Genomic DNA, 18,993 nt, shown 5'->3' with positions numbered 1-18,993 from the left:
CCATGTACGTCCGAGACAATAAGGCCTATCGGCCACCTCCTTTGTACTTAGTCGGTTTTAGTGTTTCCTAAAGTGATAAGGCTTTGTCCTTGGCTATATATATGTATGATTATCGATTCATTAATAATAATAAGAAGAGAAAACCTCCTTCGAGTTTCTCTAGTTTACAACACGTTATCAGCACAATAGCCCTAAACTCCAACTGAGAAAAACCCTAAAAACCTAAACCGCCGCCGCTCACAAGTTCCTGTTCGTTCTAAGCTCAGCGGTTGTTCAAACCCGTGACCAGTTTGTGATCGTTGCTTGTTCGTGACCAGCCCGAGGTTCGCTGCTAGTTCGTGATCATGCTCAAAGGTACATCCGAGGTCTTTAGCTCCCGGATCAATCCATTCAACCCCAAATCGGTGGAAGGTAAACAATAATCAAACCTTATTAAGAGCATATGAATCAAATATGGTCCTTAATCTTATAAGAACCCTAAAATCTGCAAGTAAACAATCAACAAACAAAAATCCCTAAGCTTTGAAATCCTAAAACCCTAAAACCCTAAAACTTTAAAATCCGATTGTTGAGGTTTAGGATTGCTTAGATTGTTTGCAATTGAACTAATGATGATACGTTTAAAATCCGGTTGTGTTTGATTGTTTGTTTGTTGCATGAGAACCTTAGAACTGGAAACCTAAAATCGACATTCATAGAGAAAATATTAATCTAGTTGTTCTAGGTTGTTTTAAATCTGATTGTTCTTGATTGATTGTTTAAAATCGGAATTGTCTTATGTTTTGCATGAAAGATCAAAACAAAATTAGGATAACTCCCAAATTAATTCTAGACATTATCCTAAAAGCCTAGAAAATATTTCCTAAAATTTTGTCATTATCCTGTTTTAAGAAAAAGGAATTCTTATCTAAGAAAAAGGAAAATTGCTAAAACCTGGATTATGTGCATATTTCCTGTTCATACTAGAATTTGTCTAGGATTATATTTTCATGCATGTTAAGCCACAAAATTAAGCATAAAGGCAAGACATGTTTCGGTCTCAAATACCGCATGGCCTAGACGAAATTAACTCCATGGTTCGGTCTTAAATACCGCATGGCCTAGTAATTCCATGGTTCGGTCTTAAATACCGCATGGCCTAAGACTAAAACGATTGCATGGTTTGGTCTCAAATACCGCATGATAATAATCGGGTGCTTGTTTTCTATTTTATAGATGTCAAAAATCAACAATCTCAAATATGCTGCACTTAATGTCTCTGGAGATAACTATTTACAATGGGCATTGGATACTAAGATTACCTTGAAATCAAAGGATCTATGTGAATGTATCGAGGATGGTAATGATACCACCGAAAAAGAAAGATACAAGGCGATTTTGCTTTTACGCCATCACCTTAATGAGAGTCTCAAGAACTAGTACTTTACCATTGAGAATCCTCTTGACCTTTGGACAGAGTTGAAAAACAGATATGGACACCAAAAGACGGGGCTCCTACCAAAGGCTCAATTTGATTGGAAAAATCTAAGGATCCAGGATTTTAAATCCGTGCATGAGTATAATTCAGAGCTGTTTAAGATAGTCTCGATCTTGAAATTATGTGGTAAGGAGGTTACTAAGGAAGACTTGCTAGAGAAAACATTCTCAACCTTTCACACCAGTAACATACTACTTCAGCAACAGTATCGTGAAAAGGGTTTCAAAACATATGTAAGTCTTATCTCTTGTTTGCTGCTTGCTGAGCAAAACAATGAGTTATTGCTAATGAATAGTGCAATGAGACCTCCTGGTTTTGCCCCATTACCATTAGCCCACAAAAATGAAGTGAACCAAAAGGAGCCTAAAGAGCCCAAAGAGACTAAAGAGTCTAACTACGTCCATAGAGGCAAGCATCACGGTCGTGGAAATTACCAAGGGAACCACTATGATGGTTATGACCGTGGGAACCGGTCCGACTTCGGTTGTGGCCGTGGTAGAGGCCGCGAAATTTTCAAACCGCAACATAAGACAAAATCGGTTTGCCACCGATGTGGTATGGAGAACCACTGGGCTAAGACGTGCAGGACATCTAAGCATCTTATTGATCTCTATCAAGAGAGTTTGAAAAAGAATCCAAAAGCTAACTTGGTTCATCTCGATGGTGAAGGAGATTTCGACCATGAGAATGATGACCAATTGGATTATGAGACTTCGGATTGTCTAGGAGAGGATAATTAAGTTCAAAAATTGTCTTGATTTAAATTCTATGTTTTATGCTTTGAATTTTATTAAATTATTATTTTGGTTTAAATTCAATTATTTTATTTCCTTCAATATATATTTGCTTCTTTTATTACTTTAAAGTTTAAAACATAAATTCTTGTCTATATTAAAAATGACTGAGGACAAGAATATACTTGTGGTTGATAGTGGATCAAGCCACACAATTTTGAAGGACAAGAGATATTTTGTTAATCTCATAATGAAAAGTACCAATATTAGTACAATTGCGGGTATAGCAAGCCTAATTGAGGGCTACGACCAGGCTCATATTTTATTACCTAATGAAACACATATTGAAATAAGTGATGCCTTATATTCACCCAGCTCAAAGAGAAGTTTATTGAGTTTTAAGGACATTCGTTTGAATGGTTTCCACGTTGAAACAAAGGGTGAAAGAAACAAAGAGTTCCTATATATTACTGAAATCACCCAAGGACATAAGAAAGTCCTAGAGGCTATACCTGCACTAGCCACTGGTCTTTACCATGCTAAGATTAATATGATAAAAGCTAATTTGGCAATAAATAAAATGTTCAATGAACAATTCACTATATGGCATGACCGACTTGGCCATCTGGGTTCTAACATGATGCGTAAGCTAATTATGAATTCAAATGGGCACACTCTTAAAGAGAGAAAAGTTATCTCTAAACATCTCATGTGTGTAGCATGTGCACAAGGGAAACTTATTAGAAGGCCATCACCAGTCAAAGTAACTAAAGAGACTTTAAATTTTCTGGAAAGGATACAAGGAGACATATGTGGACCAATACACCCACCTTGTGAGACGTTTAGGGATAACATAAATCAATATATGTCGTTTCTTATTTTAAGAGTGCAATTTTAAGACGTTTAAATTTTAAGACGTTTAAATTAATATATTTTAAGACGTTTAAATTTTCTGGAAAGAAATGATGACGTCGATAACATAAATCAATATATGCTCTCTCAACTTCCAGGTATATTAAGAGTGCAATTTTTTTTTGGTAAACAAAATTCAATATAAACGGTTTCTTATTTTGGTTTTATTATATCCAGGGGAAGAGAGACAGTATTTGAGTTTAGACAGCATCGAGACTTCTGATACAAGTGCATACGGCGATATGATCTACACTCAGGAATTCTTAAACAGTATTCACGTTTCTGGATTACCTAACCATGTTCTGACGCTGAGAAAGGGAGCACCTATCATGTTGCTTAGGAATATTGATCCTAAGGGAGGTTTATGCAATGGTATGAGATTGATTGTCACTCAAATGGCTAATCATGTTATTGAAGCAAGGATCGTAACAGGTAAAAGAAACGTCAACGATAAAGTTCTTATCCCTAGGATGTTTGTGTCGCCACCAGATGCAAAGTTTCCCTTTCATATGAGGCGTCGTCAGTTTCCTGTTGCTCTTGCATTTGCGATCACTATAAACAAAAGCCAAGGTCAGACGTTGGAACATGTTGGATTGTATCTACCCAAACCCGAATTTACACATAGACAACTATACGTTGCATTTTCTAGAGTGACAAGCAGAAAAGGATTGGAGATTTTGATTACAGATGAAGAAGGGAAATGTCAGAACAAAACCCTTAATGTGGTTTTCAAAGAAGTCTTTGAAAATTTATGATTTTCTTTTAAGCATCTAATATCTACTATTGTCATCCGATTTTCAGTTTTTCCCCTTAATAATATTACCTTTTTACATATCAATATCTAAGTGTTAAGTTTTTAAAAAATTAAAACATGAGAACATCTTCAATATGTTAACATAAATTATATTTTCTACATACAAGTGTGACAAACCTTATATTAAAACTGTATTAATTTATATAATATTAGTATTTGTATTAATCCGACTAAAGTGAGAAAATAAAATAATTAAGACGCAACGTTTAGTCGTGACTCTTTGTATTCTTACAAATCAAAAATCCCCTTTCTGTTTTCGATAACAGAGAAGAATAAAGAAAAAAACCTAATTTGATAAAATCATGAGATTTGATTATATTGCTGATCTGCTTCCCGGAAAAACTAATTGGTGTATCAACGCCAAGGTCTTTACCAAACGAGTTCTGCTTCTTGTGGATGAAAAGGTTAGAGTCGTTAGTTGAATGATTTTTACTTAAATTTCAAGTTCTAACAGTTATTGTATATAAGACTTCTTACATAATTGTTGCTGAACTGTGAAGCGTGACACAATTGAAGCTCCTTATTTACCCGATACACTCGCTAACCTTCCTAAATATATAGACGATGGTGAGTGGTACAGTATTAGAAATTTCAAAGTGATCAGTCCAACCATGGAGGAGAGGAATACTCATCATCCCTATCAGATTAAATTTACGGGTAAAACCACAATGACGCTGCTCGAATCATTGAGTCCTAAGAATTACTTTCGGTTTGAGGATTTGGATGACATAAATCATTGAAGAATAGATCATCCCATCTCTTTCGGTAAGAATCTCTTTAATTGATTTTAAATTATTTTGGAACAATCCGTCAATATAGTGAATTGGTATCTTTGTGTTAAAAAAACTAGATTCTTTTTAGTATTTATGAAACTTTGTGTATTGGTCCTTCACATATAAAAGTACGACTAACACTTTACCAAAATAGATGTTTGTGCGTGTATAATGGAGATGGAAGATAGAAGAAGGCCTGCGAGTATCATTGATATCAATGAAGTTGTTCTCATGCTGTTGAATGGCAGGTAAAACATATTTACTCTACCTTTATGACTGTTATATTTTAAAGTTGTCTCTATTAAGATTTTTATTTGATTTGATAAATATGTAGGTGTGAGACTGTGAAGTGTCGTCTCAAAGAAAACTTCGCTTCTCAATTCATGACCATATGGTAATCAAGCAGGTGCCATCTCATATACAGATCCGAACCTGTGTTCTGTGTAATGCGGTTTATGAGGGTTGGAGAATATGAAGGTATATAACATTAATTAGTTCTGATATAATCATCATAAGGTAACCAATATATTCACTATAAATTCTAAATGTCTATAGGTGCACCATGTCTTGAAAACACCTTGGCCTCTTCGAAGATCTTCATAAAACCAGAGTTCGAAGGACTGGAGCATCACCAGGCTATGTAAGATGTAATTATGTATATGAAATCAAGTTCTGTATGATGTTAAAATAAAATTTCTTTAAACACTTATATATTTACATGACTGAATTTGCTGGACGTTATTACATAAACCATGTGATAAAGCAACAAGGTGAAAGCTCAGGGACTCAAGTGTAAAGAATGGTCGTCGGCCGTTATTTTTTTCTTTTAGAATGTCTATAAAATTTAGTATGTTTGTATTAACCGCTACTTGAAATCTAACTTTGCATTACTCTCATTTTATTTTGTAGCTGAGATAATACATTATAATATATAATTTTGAACTATTGAAAATTGCTTATGCTTTTAAAAAATTGAAATGTACTTATTGAATTTCAATATCTGTTTTCTACAGTTTAGTAGTTTATTTTAAAGACTCAATTAATATTTCACATTGAGAGTATTATTTATATTTGGTAAAATAACATTTCCGTATATATGCAAATACAAAAACTTTCCGTATATATGCAAATACAAAAACTTATTGACAATCCAATAAAACATTTAAAACTTTTTCAATACATAAAACACTATATTTAAATATGTCAATTAATACATATTAAGTCATAAAAGCAACATATTTGAGAGTATTATTTATATATGGTAAAATAACATTTCTGTATATATGCAAATACAAAAACTTTTTGACAATCCAATAAAACATTTAAAACTTTTTCAATAGGTAAAACACTATATTTAAATATGTCAATTAATACATATTAAGTCATAAAAGCAACATATCATAAAGTTTAAAAACAGTTGTTATTAAAATCTTAATACCGCGCTTTAAGCGCGGATACCTCCCTAGTATTTTATTATATAAAGTTGAGTTTCGAAAGGTAGCCATTAACAGGATTTTGACATGTGTCAAGTTATTAATCTAAGATTTTTACATGTGTAAAAGTTAATATTTAACTAGGAGATATCCCGTGCTTAAAGCACGAGTCAACATTTTTAAAAATAATTATAATATAATAACAAAAATTATTATTATATTTCTTATGAAAAATTATTTTGTTTGAGATAGTATTTAGTATGTGGGTAGTAATTTTAATATTATAATTGTGAGCAAATAAAATTTATTAATTTATCAACTATACAAGCTTAGTTTTACCAATCCGCCAATGTGGTAATTAAAACAAACATTTTTTTCCATAGATTGAGTAATATATCTTTTACATTAAAAAAGAGTAATATATCTTCGTTTTTAAAAATTCAAATCACAACATATGTAGAAAAAAATCCTGCATATTTGTTAATCATAAGTATTATCTGAAAATTCTAAACAATTGGTAAATAAAATAAAAGAAAGATGATAGGAGAATCATAATTTGAAATCTTAATAAAATCTTTGAAATCTAGTTAAAACTAATTTTATTATTTACGTGGATATAAAATCTTAGTTTTTGAAATTCTGATTGGTTTATATTTTTTTAAAAAAATATTTAGTAATTATCGTCCATAATTTTATGAGGGAGAGAAAATATTTTTTTTTAACTAATAATTATCTGTATTTTTTAAAAATCTTGGCTGTTAATTTTTTAAAGTACAAATTAGTTTTGATTTGAATAGATTTTGTTTTTACTTTTCTAGATTTTTTAATTTTTGATCTGTCAGCGTTTTTTATTTTTAATGAATTATATTTTTTAATTAATTAATTAATCTTAATTAAAAAATTTTAATGGCAATTGAATGTAATCTTCTTACACATTTTAAGGTTAGTTTCATATTTGTACTTACTAATTAATATAGTAGGATATGAAATATTTCAGATTATGACAAAAAAACAAAAAAACAAAAAAACAAAAAAACAAAAAAAACAAAAATAATTTTTACGTAATATTGATAATGTAAAAAGATAATTATAAAAAAATTAGAAAATTAATCAGTTTAAAAATAATAATTAAGAAGATTATATATTTCATAAATTTCAAAGTTATAACATTATTTAATTTTTTTTTTTAATTTTAAGTTATTAATTCTAACAAAAAAATAGAGAAAGAATTGAGGAAAGTGTAGAGTTAAATATTAATTCTAAAAAATGTAAATACTCAATTTTATATAAACATAGATCGTCTCACATTTTTCATCTAACAAAATAATTTATTCAAAAATACTGCTTTAAACTTTGTTTTATTGGTAAAAAAGTTTTAATGGGAAGGTAAATTTTCTTTATTTTTTTAACCATAACTTTGTTCTACTTTCTTCTTTTTTCAGTTTGGAATATGTAAGATTAATATATGTCTTCTTTTTCTAATACTGTATTTTTAATTTTATTGTAGTATTTTTAGAATGTTATATTTAATTTATATTTTCATCTTTGATTTGAGATTCATATATTATTGTCCTTATAATTTTCTATTATTTCTTTAATTAAGTAAAATTAATTTTCTTCAAATATCTCAACCTTGATCGGTTGGTCGTAAACCTTTTTTTTTATGCAAACATAATTGTTACCATTCTTTCAATCCCAAAGGGAGATAAAGTATAGAACTTTATCAACCTAATGGTTGGATAAAATAGGCTAATTAAACAAAAGCTTACAACATATATAGATAGATAGATTGGAAAAACATAAACAGTTTTTGATAGATCTATAGGAGTTCGGATATAGAGGCTACATCATGATGTGTTAAAGACACTTCCACAAATACGTTGGGAAATTTAACATTAGTTACTATCAAAAGATTTTGGGACGTTGGAAAAAGGCTATTAGTTTCATTGGTAATCGTAGTATGCCATTTTGAGATAGCTAAAAGACGTGAACATGTTCTCTCCACACATGAGGAGGGTAGAGCCAAGGTTCTCTCCATGGTGGAGGAGGTTGGACGCATGCAAGGTTATCTCTCCAAGGGAGGAAGGCGGAGCCAAGGTTCTTTTCATGGTTGAGGAGGTTGGATGCAAGGTTTTCTCCATAAGGGAGGAGGGCAGAGCCGAGATTCTCTACATGGTTGGTCATACACTATTGTGATGATACATCATTGATTTGTATACTATGTAATATATTTTTATTTGAGAAGTTTCTTGAACCAACAAATTTAGTGATTAGAGAAAGTATGCAAAAGTGAAAAAAACTAGACATATAATAGATGACTTAATGTGTTTATATATATATATATTCCTAGGTGGTGGTAAAGAATATATTTGTAACATACAATATACTTAGGTGTAGAAAAATACACCTAATGGTTGAATAAAATAGGCTAATCAAACACAACCTTACAACAAATATAGATAGATAGATTGGAAAGCCATAAACCATTTTTGATAGATCTATAGGAGCTCGGAGCCAGAGATGACATCATGATGTGTCAAAGACACTTCCACGAATACGTTGAGAAATTTAACATTAGTAACTATCAAAAGATTTTGTGACGTTGGAAAAGAGCTTTTAGTTTCATTGGTTGCCGGAGCATGCCACTTTGAGATAGCGAAAAGACATAAACATGTTCTCTCCAAACATGAGAAGGGTAGAGCCAAGGTTCTCTTCATAGTGGAGGAAGTTGGACGCATGCAAGGTTATCTCCCCAAGGGAGGAAGGCGGAGCGAATGTTCTCTTCATGGTGGAGGAGGTTGGATGCAAGGTTTTCTCCATAAGGAAGGAAGGAGACAGAGCCGAGGTTCTCTCCATTGTTGGTCATACGCTATTGTGATGATACATCATTGATTAGTATATTATTTAATATATTTTTTATTCAAGAAGTTTCTTGAACCAACAATTTTAGTGATTAAAAAATATATGCAAAAAGTGAAAATAAATAAAATATAATAGTTGGCTTAACGTGTTTATATAGATATTTTTCTAGGTGGTGGTAAAGAATATATTTGTAACATACAATATACTTAGGTGTAAAAAAAATACACTTTTAATGGTAACATACATCAAAAATTTGTAAATAAATATAAATCAGTGTATTATAGCAAAACAAATTCATAAAAAATCACAACAAATTTTAATATATTTTTCTTAAATTTAATTTTATTTACAAAATTTAAAAACCCGCACATTGGGCGGATCCTTATCTAGTAATGAATAAAACTTGTATACTTTAATTTCAGGAAAAATATACTTTCAGATATCAAATTCAATAAAGTCTTAACTATAAAAGAAGAAAAAATCATATTTGTATTTACCTTCATACATTTATTTATATTTTTTTATATATTATAACAATTATTACAATAATATAAAGCTAAATTATACCCCACCAAAATAATATTTGTATTTACCTTCATACACATATTTATATTTTTATATTTTTAATATATTATAACAATTATTACAATAATCTAAAGCTAAATTATACCCCTACCAAAACTTTTGCCAAATACTCATCATTAAAAATATTATTACTGTCAAATTTCAAAAACGTTTCAAAACTTATTACAAAATATTTTACATGCAAAGAATTCATCAAAGCAACATATAATGTAGTAACCACATACAATTTTACTGTATGTTTCACCATGAAAAATATGCTCTTAAACCCTAGATTATTTTATTGTTAAAGTATGCTATTTATGTTGCTTTGTATAATTATAGTTCTTATAATTACTAAAATTGTATTGTGACATAATTTCTTTAACCATTAATTTTTTTTAACTCCAAAGATATTTTGGATGAACAACTGGTGAAAATTATCTACTCTATTACAATGATTTTATGACCAACCCAATTAAAGTTGAGAAATTGAAAAAAATTTAATATCACATAATAAAAATAAAAATTTGAATATTATAATCATGATGGTATATATAAAGCCTTAGATAATTCAAATATACAAAATAAAAACTTTATAAACAGCCCAAAACATGATATATGTCATAATCACGTTAAGGATCGATGCCTTATTTACTTCTCAGAAGTATCGCATTGTACAAAAACTACTTAGAACTATGATCTCATCTCAGATATTTTCGAATCGTAAGTTCTCAACTTATTTCTATTCGAATCAAAATTTCTCATATATTTCTCTATATACCTGGATTTGAACGGTTTACGAACCAAATTCGACAGAAAACCACATAAATCAGGTTTGAAACCAATTTTAAAACGGTTTATCGTTCCAACTTCCCAAATTACAAAATCGCTACCAAATACATCAACCACCGACTAATCTTTGAAACTTATAACGCTACTAACCGTAGAATTACTTTTGGAACCTCCATCAGTGTCTCCATCCTCGATTAATTTAGCGGGCTTTATATACTTTGATTCTATTTCATTGCATCTGATAGCTTCCATTGAAGAGCCCGCACGAATAAAAGACCCAAAATATATGGAAAAATTATATCAGAAAAAAAAATCAATGATTAAAGCTTTGATATAAACATGTAAATTTTATGTAGATACAATGTTATTTTCTTAATTAGATGTTCCTATTATGTTTCAAAAATTATGATTCTTTTGACATAAATTATGTTATTTTTTAAGATTTGTTATTCACTATTTATTGATGAATAATATATACATGCTCAATAAATTGTTTTTTTGTAAAAATTTCTGATCGTTAAAATTGACACATGTCACAATCTGATGAGTTACTAACTTTGATATTTAATCGTTAAAATTATTACATGTCACGATCCGGTGAGTTTTTAACTTTGATCTATGATCGTTAAAACTAACACGTGTCATGATCTGGTTTGATATTTAATCGTTAAAATTGACACGTGTCATGATCTGATGAATTTTTAACTTTGATCTCTAATCGTTAAAACTGACACATGTCACGATCTGGTGAGTTACTAACTTTGACAACTAAGGTTTATAAAATAAGATAAGTAATTAAAATAAAAACCCTAAAACTAGTAGACAAACGCCAACATAACCGATAATGCAATAAGACGACCCAAATAAAAGCCCATCAAGAAGAACATACACACTGCATCAGGTTCATCTAGGTGAAGAAGGATTTGGCCCCAAATCTAAGGCCTCATTGTCGCAGTGAAAAGGAACACATTTGACGTGTTTATGTGTGGAGGAAGATACACGCAATAGACATTGGCGTTGATGCGTTCCAAAAATTCAACAAGCCAATTTTCCTTGACTTACGATCTTTCGTCAAATAAATCCACACAGAGCACCGGGTACAAACTTGACAACGATCAGCGATTGTTTTCTATTTGTAGGAAGACGTCGTCAAGTTGTTGATTGCTTGCTGATGTACCACTTGGAGTTCTTCCACAAAGTCAATGCCCTGCCCATGCAAACGTGTGTTCAATCAAGAGGAAACGAGGCAAAATGCCATAGGCGACGCGAAAAGGACTGAACACAAGGTTCCGGTTAAAGGCATAGTTATGAGCAAACTTGGCTTGACAATGCTTTGCATCCCAGATTTTAATGTTATCACCTAAAAGACAACGCAAGAGATTACCAAGAGCACGATTAGTGACCTTTGTATGACCATCAGTCTGCGGGTGTTACACAGTGCTCATGTCCAAGTTCATATGGAGAAGCTTCCATAATGACTACCAAACCAAAAAAATAGAATCAAAACCCTGCTGTGTTTGTGGGAGACCCAAAGAAAATTCCATGCTAAGGTCATTCCATGGCTGCGTTGGTATCATCAACAATAGATCCAATATGCATTTAGAAGCTTTGCCTTTAGCCTGTTGGAAAATATGACAACGTTCATCAAAACGAGCCACATCACGTCAAAAAGATGACCAAAGGTAAGAGACAGAAAGCAACTGAAGCGTTCGATCCCGGTCGACGTGTCATTCATTGTGCAATTCATAAATAATTTGAGGCAGAAAACTACATTCAGGCACACAAAGACGAAGGTACTTAAAAAGAAACTGTCTTGGATCGTATAGTCATCTGTGATACCTTGTTCATCATCCGAATATACTCCCGTAAAAACGGAGCAGACTTCTAAAGTTCCGCAAAAGTGGCAAAATTGGGAACCAAAGCATGAACCGTTGCAAGCAAAATATGGTGAAGGCTGAGAGCATCCGCCACACGGCTTGTCTTACCGGATTGATGTCGAATAGAAAAGGTGAACTTGGATTGATATATCATGGTTTTTACGGTTTTTAACCATGATATAAGTGTACTTTTTGAGTATTTTGATTTGTTTTCTAGGATGTTTTTGAGTCTTTACATGTATTCTAGGATTTTGGCATGTATGGAGCAAAGTGGAGCAATTTGGAACATTTTGGAGCATTTAACCGAAGAAAATCAACTTGGAGACAATCAATAGTGATGGTGTCGATCGACACCACCCTTGGTGTCGATCGACACCCCACTAAGCCGACAGGAGAAGGCCCAAGTTTGAAGTTTTACAAATTGACCCCGAAGTTTTCCATATTTTCATCATTAGTCCCTAGACGTGTTTTAAGAATATAAATAGGTTTTCTAGCTCATTGTTTAGAAAAAAAAAGCTTTATTTTTTCCTGCAACTTTTGAGAGAGAACCCTGAGAGATTTTTGAGAGCTTTTTGAGAGAAGAATCAGAACTCATTCATAGAAGATTCATAATTCCCTTACTTCTTTATTCTCTTTCATATATAATTTATTCAGTTATTGATTTGTGTTCTTACAATGATGTCTGAGTAGATCTCTTGTTAGGTTCAAGATTTTTATAGGGGTTTTATGGATTATTAGATCTAATTATTTTTACGGTTCATTATCTTCTGTGATTTACTTTGGTTGTTCTTCATATTAATTCTTGATTGGCCACCTAGAATTAATAACCTAGGAAAATAAATTGATATGAAAATATAATTGATTTTCCTAGATAAACCTTTGATGAGCAAAATTACTTCTTGCAAAAAGATTTGATTTAGTGATTTTGTGAATAATCTAAACTTGTTTTCAAAGCTGGTTTTTACCTTGAATTTTACAAAGAGATTTGTGAATAATCTAAACTTAGATAATATTTGCAGTGAGAACTGATTTATTTTACAGTTGAGTTTAGAGTTCTAGATCTGATTTTAATTGTTTGAATCCTATTTATTTATTGATTTAATATTCTGTAGTTTTCTGAGAAATTCCCTAGACCTAGCTTTTTAATCCCTTGAATTTACACAGTTTAATTTAATATTTTGCATTGCTTTTTATTTTAATATAAATTATTCTGTTTAGCTTAATCATAAAACTCTATAATCTATTGTGTAATCTAGAGTCCTTGTGGATTTCGATGCTGAGTACTACAGTGATCTCTTAATTTGAGAGAGTAGCTCTAGGGTTAATTTGAGCATATCAAGAGGCATGTCTCAAAGATACCTTAACTTGACTATCAAGGTGTCACAGAGCATCATGGTATGTGAAGAGAACAAAATCGCTTGCACAATAGCATAAAACTTATACCATAGGTAATGTACCGTCTTCGCGAACCTCACAGTTTCTTTCTAAAATAAGCCAAAACTGCACCAATCTCAAGCTTAGATGCATCACAATGCAGCTCAAAAGTAAGGGAAAATTTTGGAAGGACTAATATCGGAGCTGTAGTGAATTGAATCTAGATGAGTTCAAACGCTAATGTCGCCTCCACAGTCCACTCGAACCGGCCATTATTCACACAACTAGTGATAAACGCCATGATAGAGCTAAATTTTTGCATAAAACAACGATAAGAAGTAGCTAGTCCGTAATCGAGCATGGTTGTCGCCAAGAATTTATCGCTTCTACCTTATCACCATCAACAAACAAGCCTTTATTAGAGACCACATAACCCAAAAACTTAACCTCCATAGTACCAAATTCACACTTATGTTTGGCCGCATACAACTTCTCCTGTTGTAAACCAGCAACACGTCACGTAAGTGAGACACATGAGCCAAAAGAGAAGAATTGAAGATAATGATATTATTGAAATAAACCACCACAAATTTGCTGATAAAAGGACACAACGCTTGATTCATAATCCGCATAAACGTACTTGGAGAACTAGATAATATAAAGGGCATTAGAAGCCTTTCAAAGAGACCATCCTGCATTTTAAAAGCGGTTTCCATTCATCCCCTCGATAAATATGAATCTGGTGATAGCCACTCTTGAGATTGATCTTGGAGAAAACCGTAGCTTTATAGATTTGATCGAGATGATCATCTAAGCGAGGAATGGGAAAACGATAACGAACTGTAATCTTGTTATTAATGCGACTATCAACAGACATACGTCACGATCCATTCTTCTTGGGAATGAGTAAAGTGGGAACAACAGAAGGATTAAGACTCTCGCGTATGTGTCCATTACGAAGTAGATCATTGACGTTTCAATGTAATTCTTCATGTTCTGAGGACTCATTTGATGTTGTATATCACCGAACGGTGGTAACTCTAATGGAAAATTGGGTGGAAAGATAACCACAAACTTGTGGAGCACGACATTGAGTTCTGGAGGGAAGATGAACTTCGAGGCGGACTATGGCATCTTGCTTGGGAGTAGAGCAAAAGCAAATCCTTCAGCCCGGAGTTTGTGTTCAAAAGTAGCTTGGGAAGACAACGTTTAATTTGGTTGTCGTGGAAGCAATTTTGGGGAGGTTGTGGTTGCTCGTCGCTTAATGGTTTGATTAATGAATACTCTTGTGATGGAGAAGGCACAATATTATGTACCTCCTAATAGAACTAATAAGTATTCTTCACACCATCATGAATAATGTTGCCATCATATTCCCAAGGTCTTCCCTAAATAATATGGCTAATATCCATGGGAGCCACATCAAATAAAACCGATCCTTATAAAGTGGACCAATGAAAAAAGGCACCAATTAGCGATGGGAGACACAGGTTGCAGCGCCGTCTTGAAACCATTGATGCAAATATGGTATGGGGTGAGCTTGAACAGGTAAGACAAGCTTTTTAACGACCGACCCGACAATGATGTTACGACAGCTCCCTGAATTGATGATAAAAGTGCAATTCTTCCCATGGATGGTACAAGTAGAACAAAAAATAATGGTTTGCAGCAAGTGGTCTTCTTGTTGTTGTGGTGTGAGACAAACATGATGTAGCACCAGTGAAGTACCCTACGTCACCTGTCATATGATGAATGAGCTCCTCACGATCATCATCCTCATTCTTAGATCCCTTAGACTAACATGCCAATTATTTTTCATCAGCAAGAAGGCCCTGACGTGTCTGTGATATATCAAGGTTTTTGTGGTTTTTAACCATGATATTAGGAGTCTTTAGAGTCTTTATTTGTGTGTTTTAGGTTCTTTGTGAGTCTTTTCAGGTTTTATAGGATTTTGGCATGGATGGAGCAAAATGGAGCAATTTGGAATATTTTGGAACATTTAACCGAAAGAAATCAACTTGGAATCAATTCTGAGAGATGGTGTCGATCGACACCACCCTTGGTGTCGGTCGACACCCCAGTAAGCCGAGACAAGAAGACCCAAGTTTTGGAAGTTTTATAAATCTTCCCCAAAATTTTCCATATTTGCATCATTAGTCCCTGGGCGTGTTTTAGGAATATAAATAGGTTTTTCTAGGTCATTGTTTAGACCTAAGCTTTATTTTCTCTGCAAGATTTATTTTTGCAGAACTCTCAGAGATTTTTAGAGAGCTTTTGGAGAGAAGAAGCAGACTCATTCAGAGAAGATTCAGAACTCCTTTATTTCTTCTTTATTCTCTTTATTAATGCAATTTATTCAGAATATGACTTGTGTTTCATTAATTATGTCTGAGTAGATCTTCTTGTTAGGTTTAGGGTTTCTCATTAGGGATTTCATGGATTGTTAGATCACTACAACACATATGGGTATTGATAGTAGACGATTAATGCTATGATATGGTTATTATAGCGTTTTCATGAATGCTATTAAATGAGACGCTATAATAGAGGGGCTATATACGATAGCGTTTCTGGGCTGGTGCTATCGTAGGGTATCCTTTAATAGCATATACTAAAATGCTATATTTCAATTTTTAATAACACATATATCGTGCTATATTTAAATATATAATAGTACTTTTTGCCTGCTATATATACGGTAAACGTAACTATCTTTTCTTGCTATGATTTAATTTTTAGTAGCTCTATGTTAATGCCATTTGATTATTTAACTTAGCATCGGTGTTGAGCTATTTGTATCTGAGTTGTAGCTTTTATTATGTGCTACTAAGTGAGTGTACAATGACTTCATCTGCCTGCTATAACGATCAATTAGGTTGGTCTTCTGATTACTATTAACGTTCCCTATACAACATATTCAAATGAAGTTACAATTTGAAAGTATAGAAACCTGTGATAAAGCTGAAATTGTATTCCATAATAGAAAATATCAAACAACGAACACAAGTCTCATGATACACAATGAGCATACGATCCAATTCCATAAATCCCAAACAAAGAACACAAGTCTCATGCATTTGCCACAACAACGAAAGTAGAAAATCATACGGTTCTTACTCAACATCAAATGATGACAACTTTTTCTTCAGGCGATGCTAATAGTATCCTCTATACACTCAATAGCAGAATTAGGCCTCCAAACCTTCGCATCAGGCACCTTGACTACATCAATCCACACACAGACTGCATCATGACCCAAGGGAACAAAATGCACTAACTGCTCTAGGTTGTTTGAAGACCAGCGTCCTTCTGCAACAACCCTATTCTGACCGGTAATGTCCAGCAGTCTGCACTTCTGATCCTCCTTGACAATCCGTTTCGGAGAAGTATGCTGCATAGTATAAATAATATGCAAGGTTTACCAAAGGCATCAGTGCTAACGATCATAACATATTTTATAAGTAACAAAAACGTTGAAATTTACTTGCTGAGATGAACTTGAAGGAGATTGTGAAAGTGGTTTTAAACTCTTCACAGGAGCTGCTGGAGTGAGTACTTGTGACTGCGTGCAAGGAGATGCTGTAGCTGGTGTCTATGTACTTAAATCTTTGATTAAATCTTTGTTGAACGGCCATGCTACAAACAACTTCAAAGAGTCATGAAGATTTGAGAGTTCTTCTGTTGGCCGCCAAAGAAATGTCTCAGGTTCATTAACCGCATCCACAACAGCTTTAATGGCATTTGGTCCAAGAGGAAGGCCATTTACCAAAGCTTTGGGATCACGAGTCTGCCAACGGCCTTCAGCAACAAGTTTATCATCATTTGATAGCCAATGTAGAAGTTTGCACTTGTTCATGGAAGTTGTATTTGGGCTCTATTAAACAAAATAATTCCAATATAGAAAAATATTACTAGATTTAAGAACACTAAAACGTAGAGATCAAATCCTAAATACAATCAATCAGATTAAGAAAACATTACCTTAGGCGGAATGTCTTCTAGTCCTAACTCCTGCTCAATAGCATCAACACAATCCTAAGGCCACACAATAGTTTCTCCTACAACTTGACCAATACTAAACATATTTGCCGCATGTCTCCAAAGGAATGCATCTTCTTGAAAAGCCGTCTCAACCAACACCTTCACTGAATTAGGTACATTGTTGACGAAGTCCATGTGATCAAAAGACAGAATACAACTCTCGGCTACTTTAAATTTAGAGCCAGACCAATCATACAAAATGCACTTAGGCTGCGGTTTTTGGTTTACACTCTACAAAGGTAAATAATAGTTAGAATCTGTTAACCATTCAGTGAACAACCTCAACAAATCTCATTATATATTAACACTTACTCATGGTGCTAAATGTTCACCAACTTCCGAAAATTGACGCTGGAAAATGAGAAGGAATATAATTAGTTACCATTTTCTTAGACCATTAATCTAATGATATGGATTTCCAGACTTACAGGACTATCTAGTTTTGCAAGAGCATCTTGTAATTCATTGACCTGCTGCTGCAACTGAATTTGGGTATGTTGGATTTGAGTCACATACTTGCTTTTCATCTGGAAACAAGCAAGTTTGGTCATACTCATTCCTCTACCCATTGCCCTCAGGCGTCTAGGATTGTCAGGTCCTAATATCTAAGCAAGAGTGTCTTCTTTTTGGTTTGATGATGATGATGATGGAGCATCAGACAGAACGAACTCATTTGCCATTTCCTAGTAAATGTCGGACTTATGTTTATAGAGGTAAATTATAATGAAAAACATAGAAGAGAGGATCATAAAAGAATGACTTACAATCTTTGCAGCAGCATCCGTGTTCACTGCTGTCCCATCCTTTTTAGTTCGTGACTTGACCCACACATTCAGTCTAGTCACTTCATCTGTGCTCTCTTTTCTCTGTGTAATTATAACACACATTCAGTGACATTAAGAAACCGTTGTCATAACTGGTAGCCAAAATATATTGATAATCACTGACTGACACTTACTGAATATTCGGCCAATCTAACCATTCCTTTCCGGCTACATGTGTGAGAAATCTGCTTACATCTTCTTTCCTTGTATGAATCACTAACAACCTATATAAAAGTATTAGCATAGTAAATGTGGGAAATAAATTAAGTAAAAGTTAGTACCTTAAACTCTTGACTAGTCTTCTCTTTGACAAACTTCCTCCACTCTGCCGTAGGAATATTGTCTGGTCGCAGCTTCATTCTTCCTACGTTGTTCGGACCTTTCCTAATCTGATTAACCAAACGTGACTTAGAGGCCCTCCATAAACATCCCATTTGCTTCAAAACAGCCGCTTTCTCATATTCTCCATCTAGTTCAAACCGTATCTACAATAAAGTAAAAAAGAAAAAAGAAAAG

At 33.1% G+C, this 18,993-nt stretch overlaps 2 protein-coding genes and 2 pseudogenes across 2 annotated transcripts; 3 read left to right on the top strand and 1 right to left on the bottom strand.

The window, feature by feature from the left end:
* The first annotated feature begins 1,215 nt into the window (after window positions 1–1,215).
* Window positions 1,216–2,217, top strand: LOC147934540 (uncharacterized; annotated as a pseudogene).
* Window positions 2,218–2,374: 157 nt separating this feature from the next.
* LOC147934539 (uncharacterized) lies at window positions 2,375–3,878 on the top strand. The gene is made up of 2 exons (XM_087472669.1): window positions 2,375–2,492; window positions 3,301–3,878. Exons 1-2 carry the CDS (start codon window positions 2,375–2,377, stop codon window positions 3,876–3,878), a joined length of 696 nt encoding a protein of 231 aa, XP_087328795.1.
* A 361-nt stretch (window positions 3,879–4,239) lies between these two features.
* On the top strand, window positions 4,240–4,677 carry LOC147934538 (uncharacterized). The gene is made up of 2 exons (XM_087472668.1): window positions 4,240–4,341; window positions 4,438–4,677. Exons 1-2 carry the CDS (start codon window positions 4,240–4,242, stop codon window positions 4,675–4,677), a joined length of 342 nt encoding a protein of 113 aa, XP_087328794.1.
* A 12,058-nt stretch (window positions 4,678–16,735) lies between these two features.
* Window positions 16,736–18,993, bottom strand: part of LOC104728351 (uncharacterized) — a 38,671-nt pseudogene continuing 36,413 nt past the window's right edge.

Source organism: Camelina sativa, chromosome 11, assembly GCF_030686135.1.
Source record: "Camelina sativa cultivar CO46 ecotype springtype chromosome 11, ASM3068613v1".
NCBI classification, from domain to species: domain Eukaryota; kingdom Viridiplantae; phylum Streptophyta; class Magnoliopsida; order Brassicales; family Brassicaceae; genus Camelina; species Camelina sativa.
This window is presented reverse-complemented; position numbering and strand designations above follow the sequence as displayed.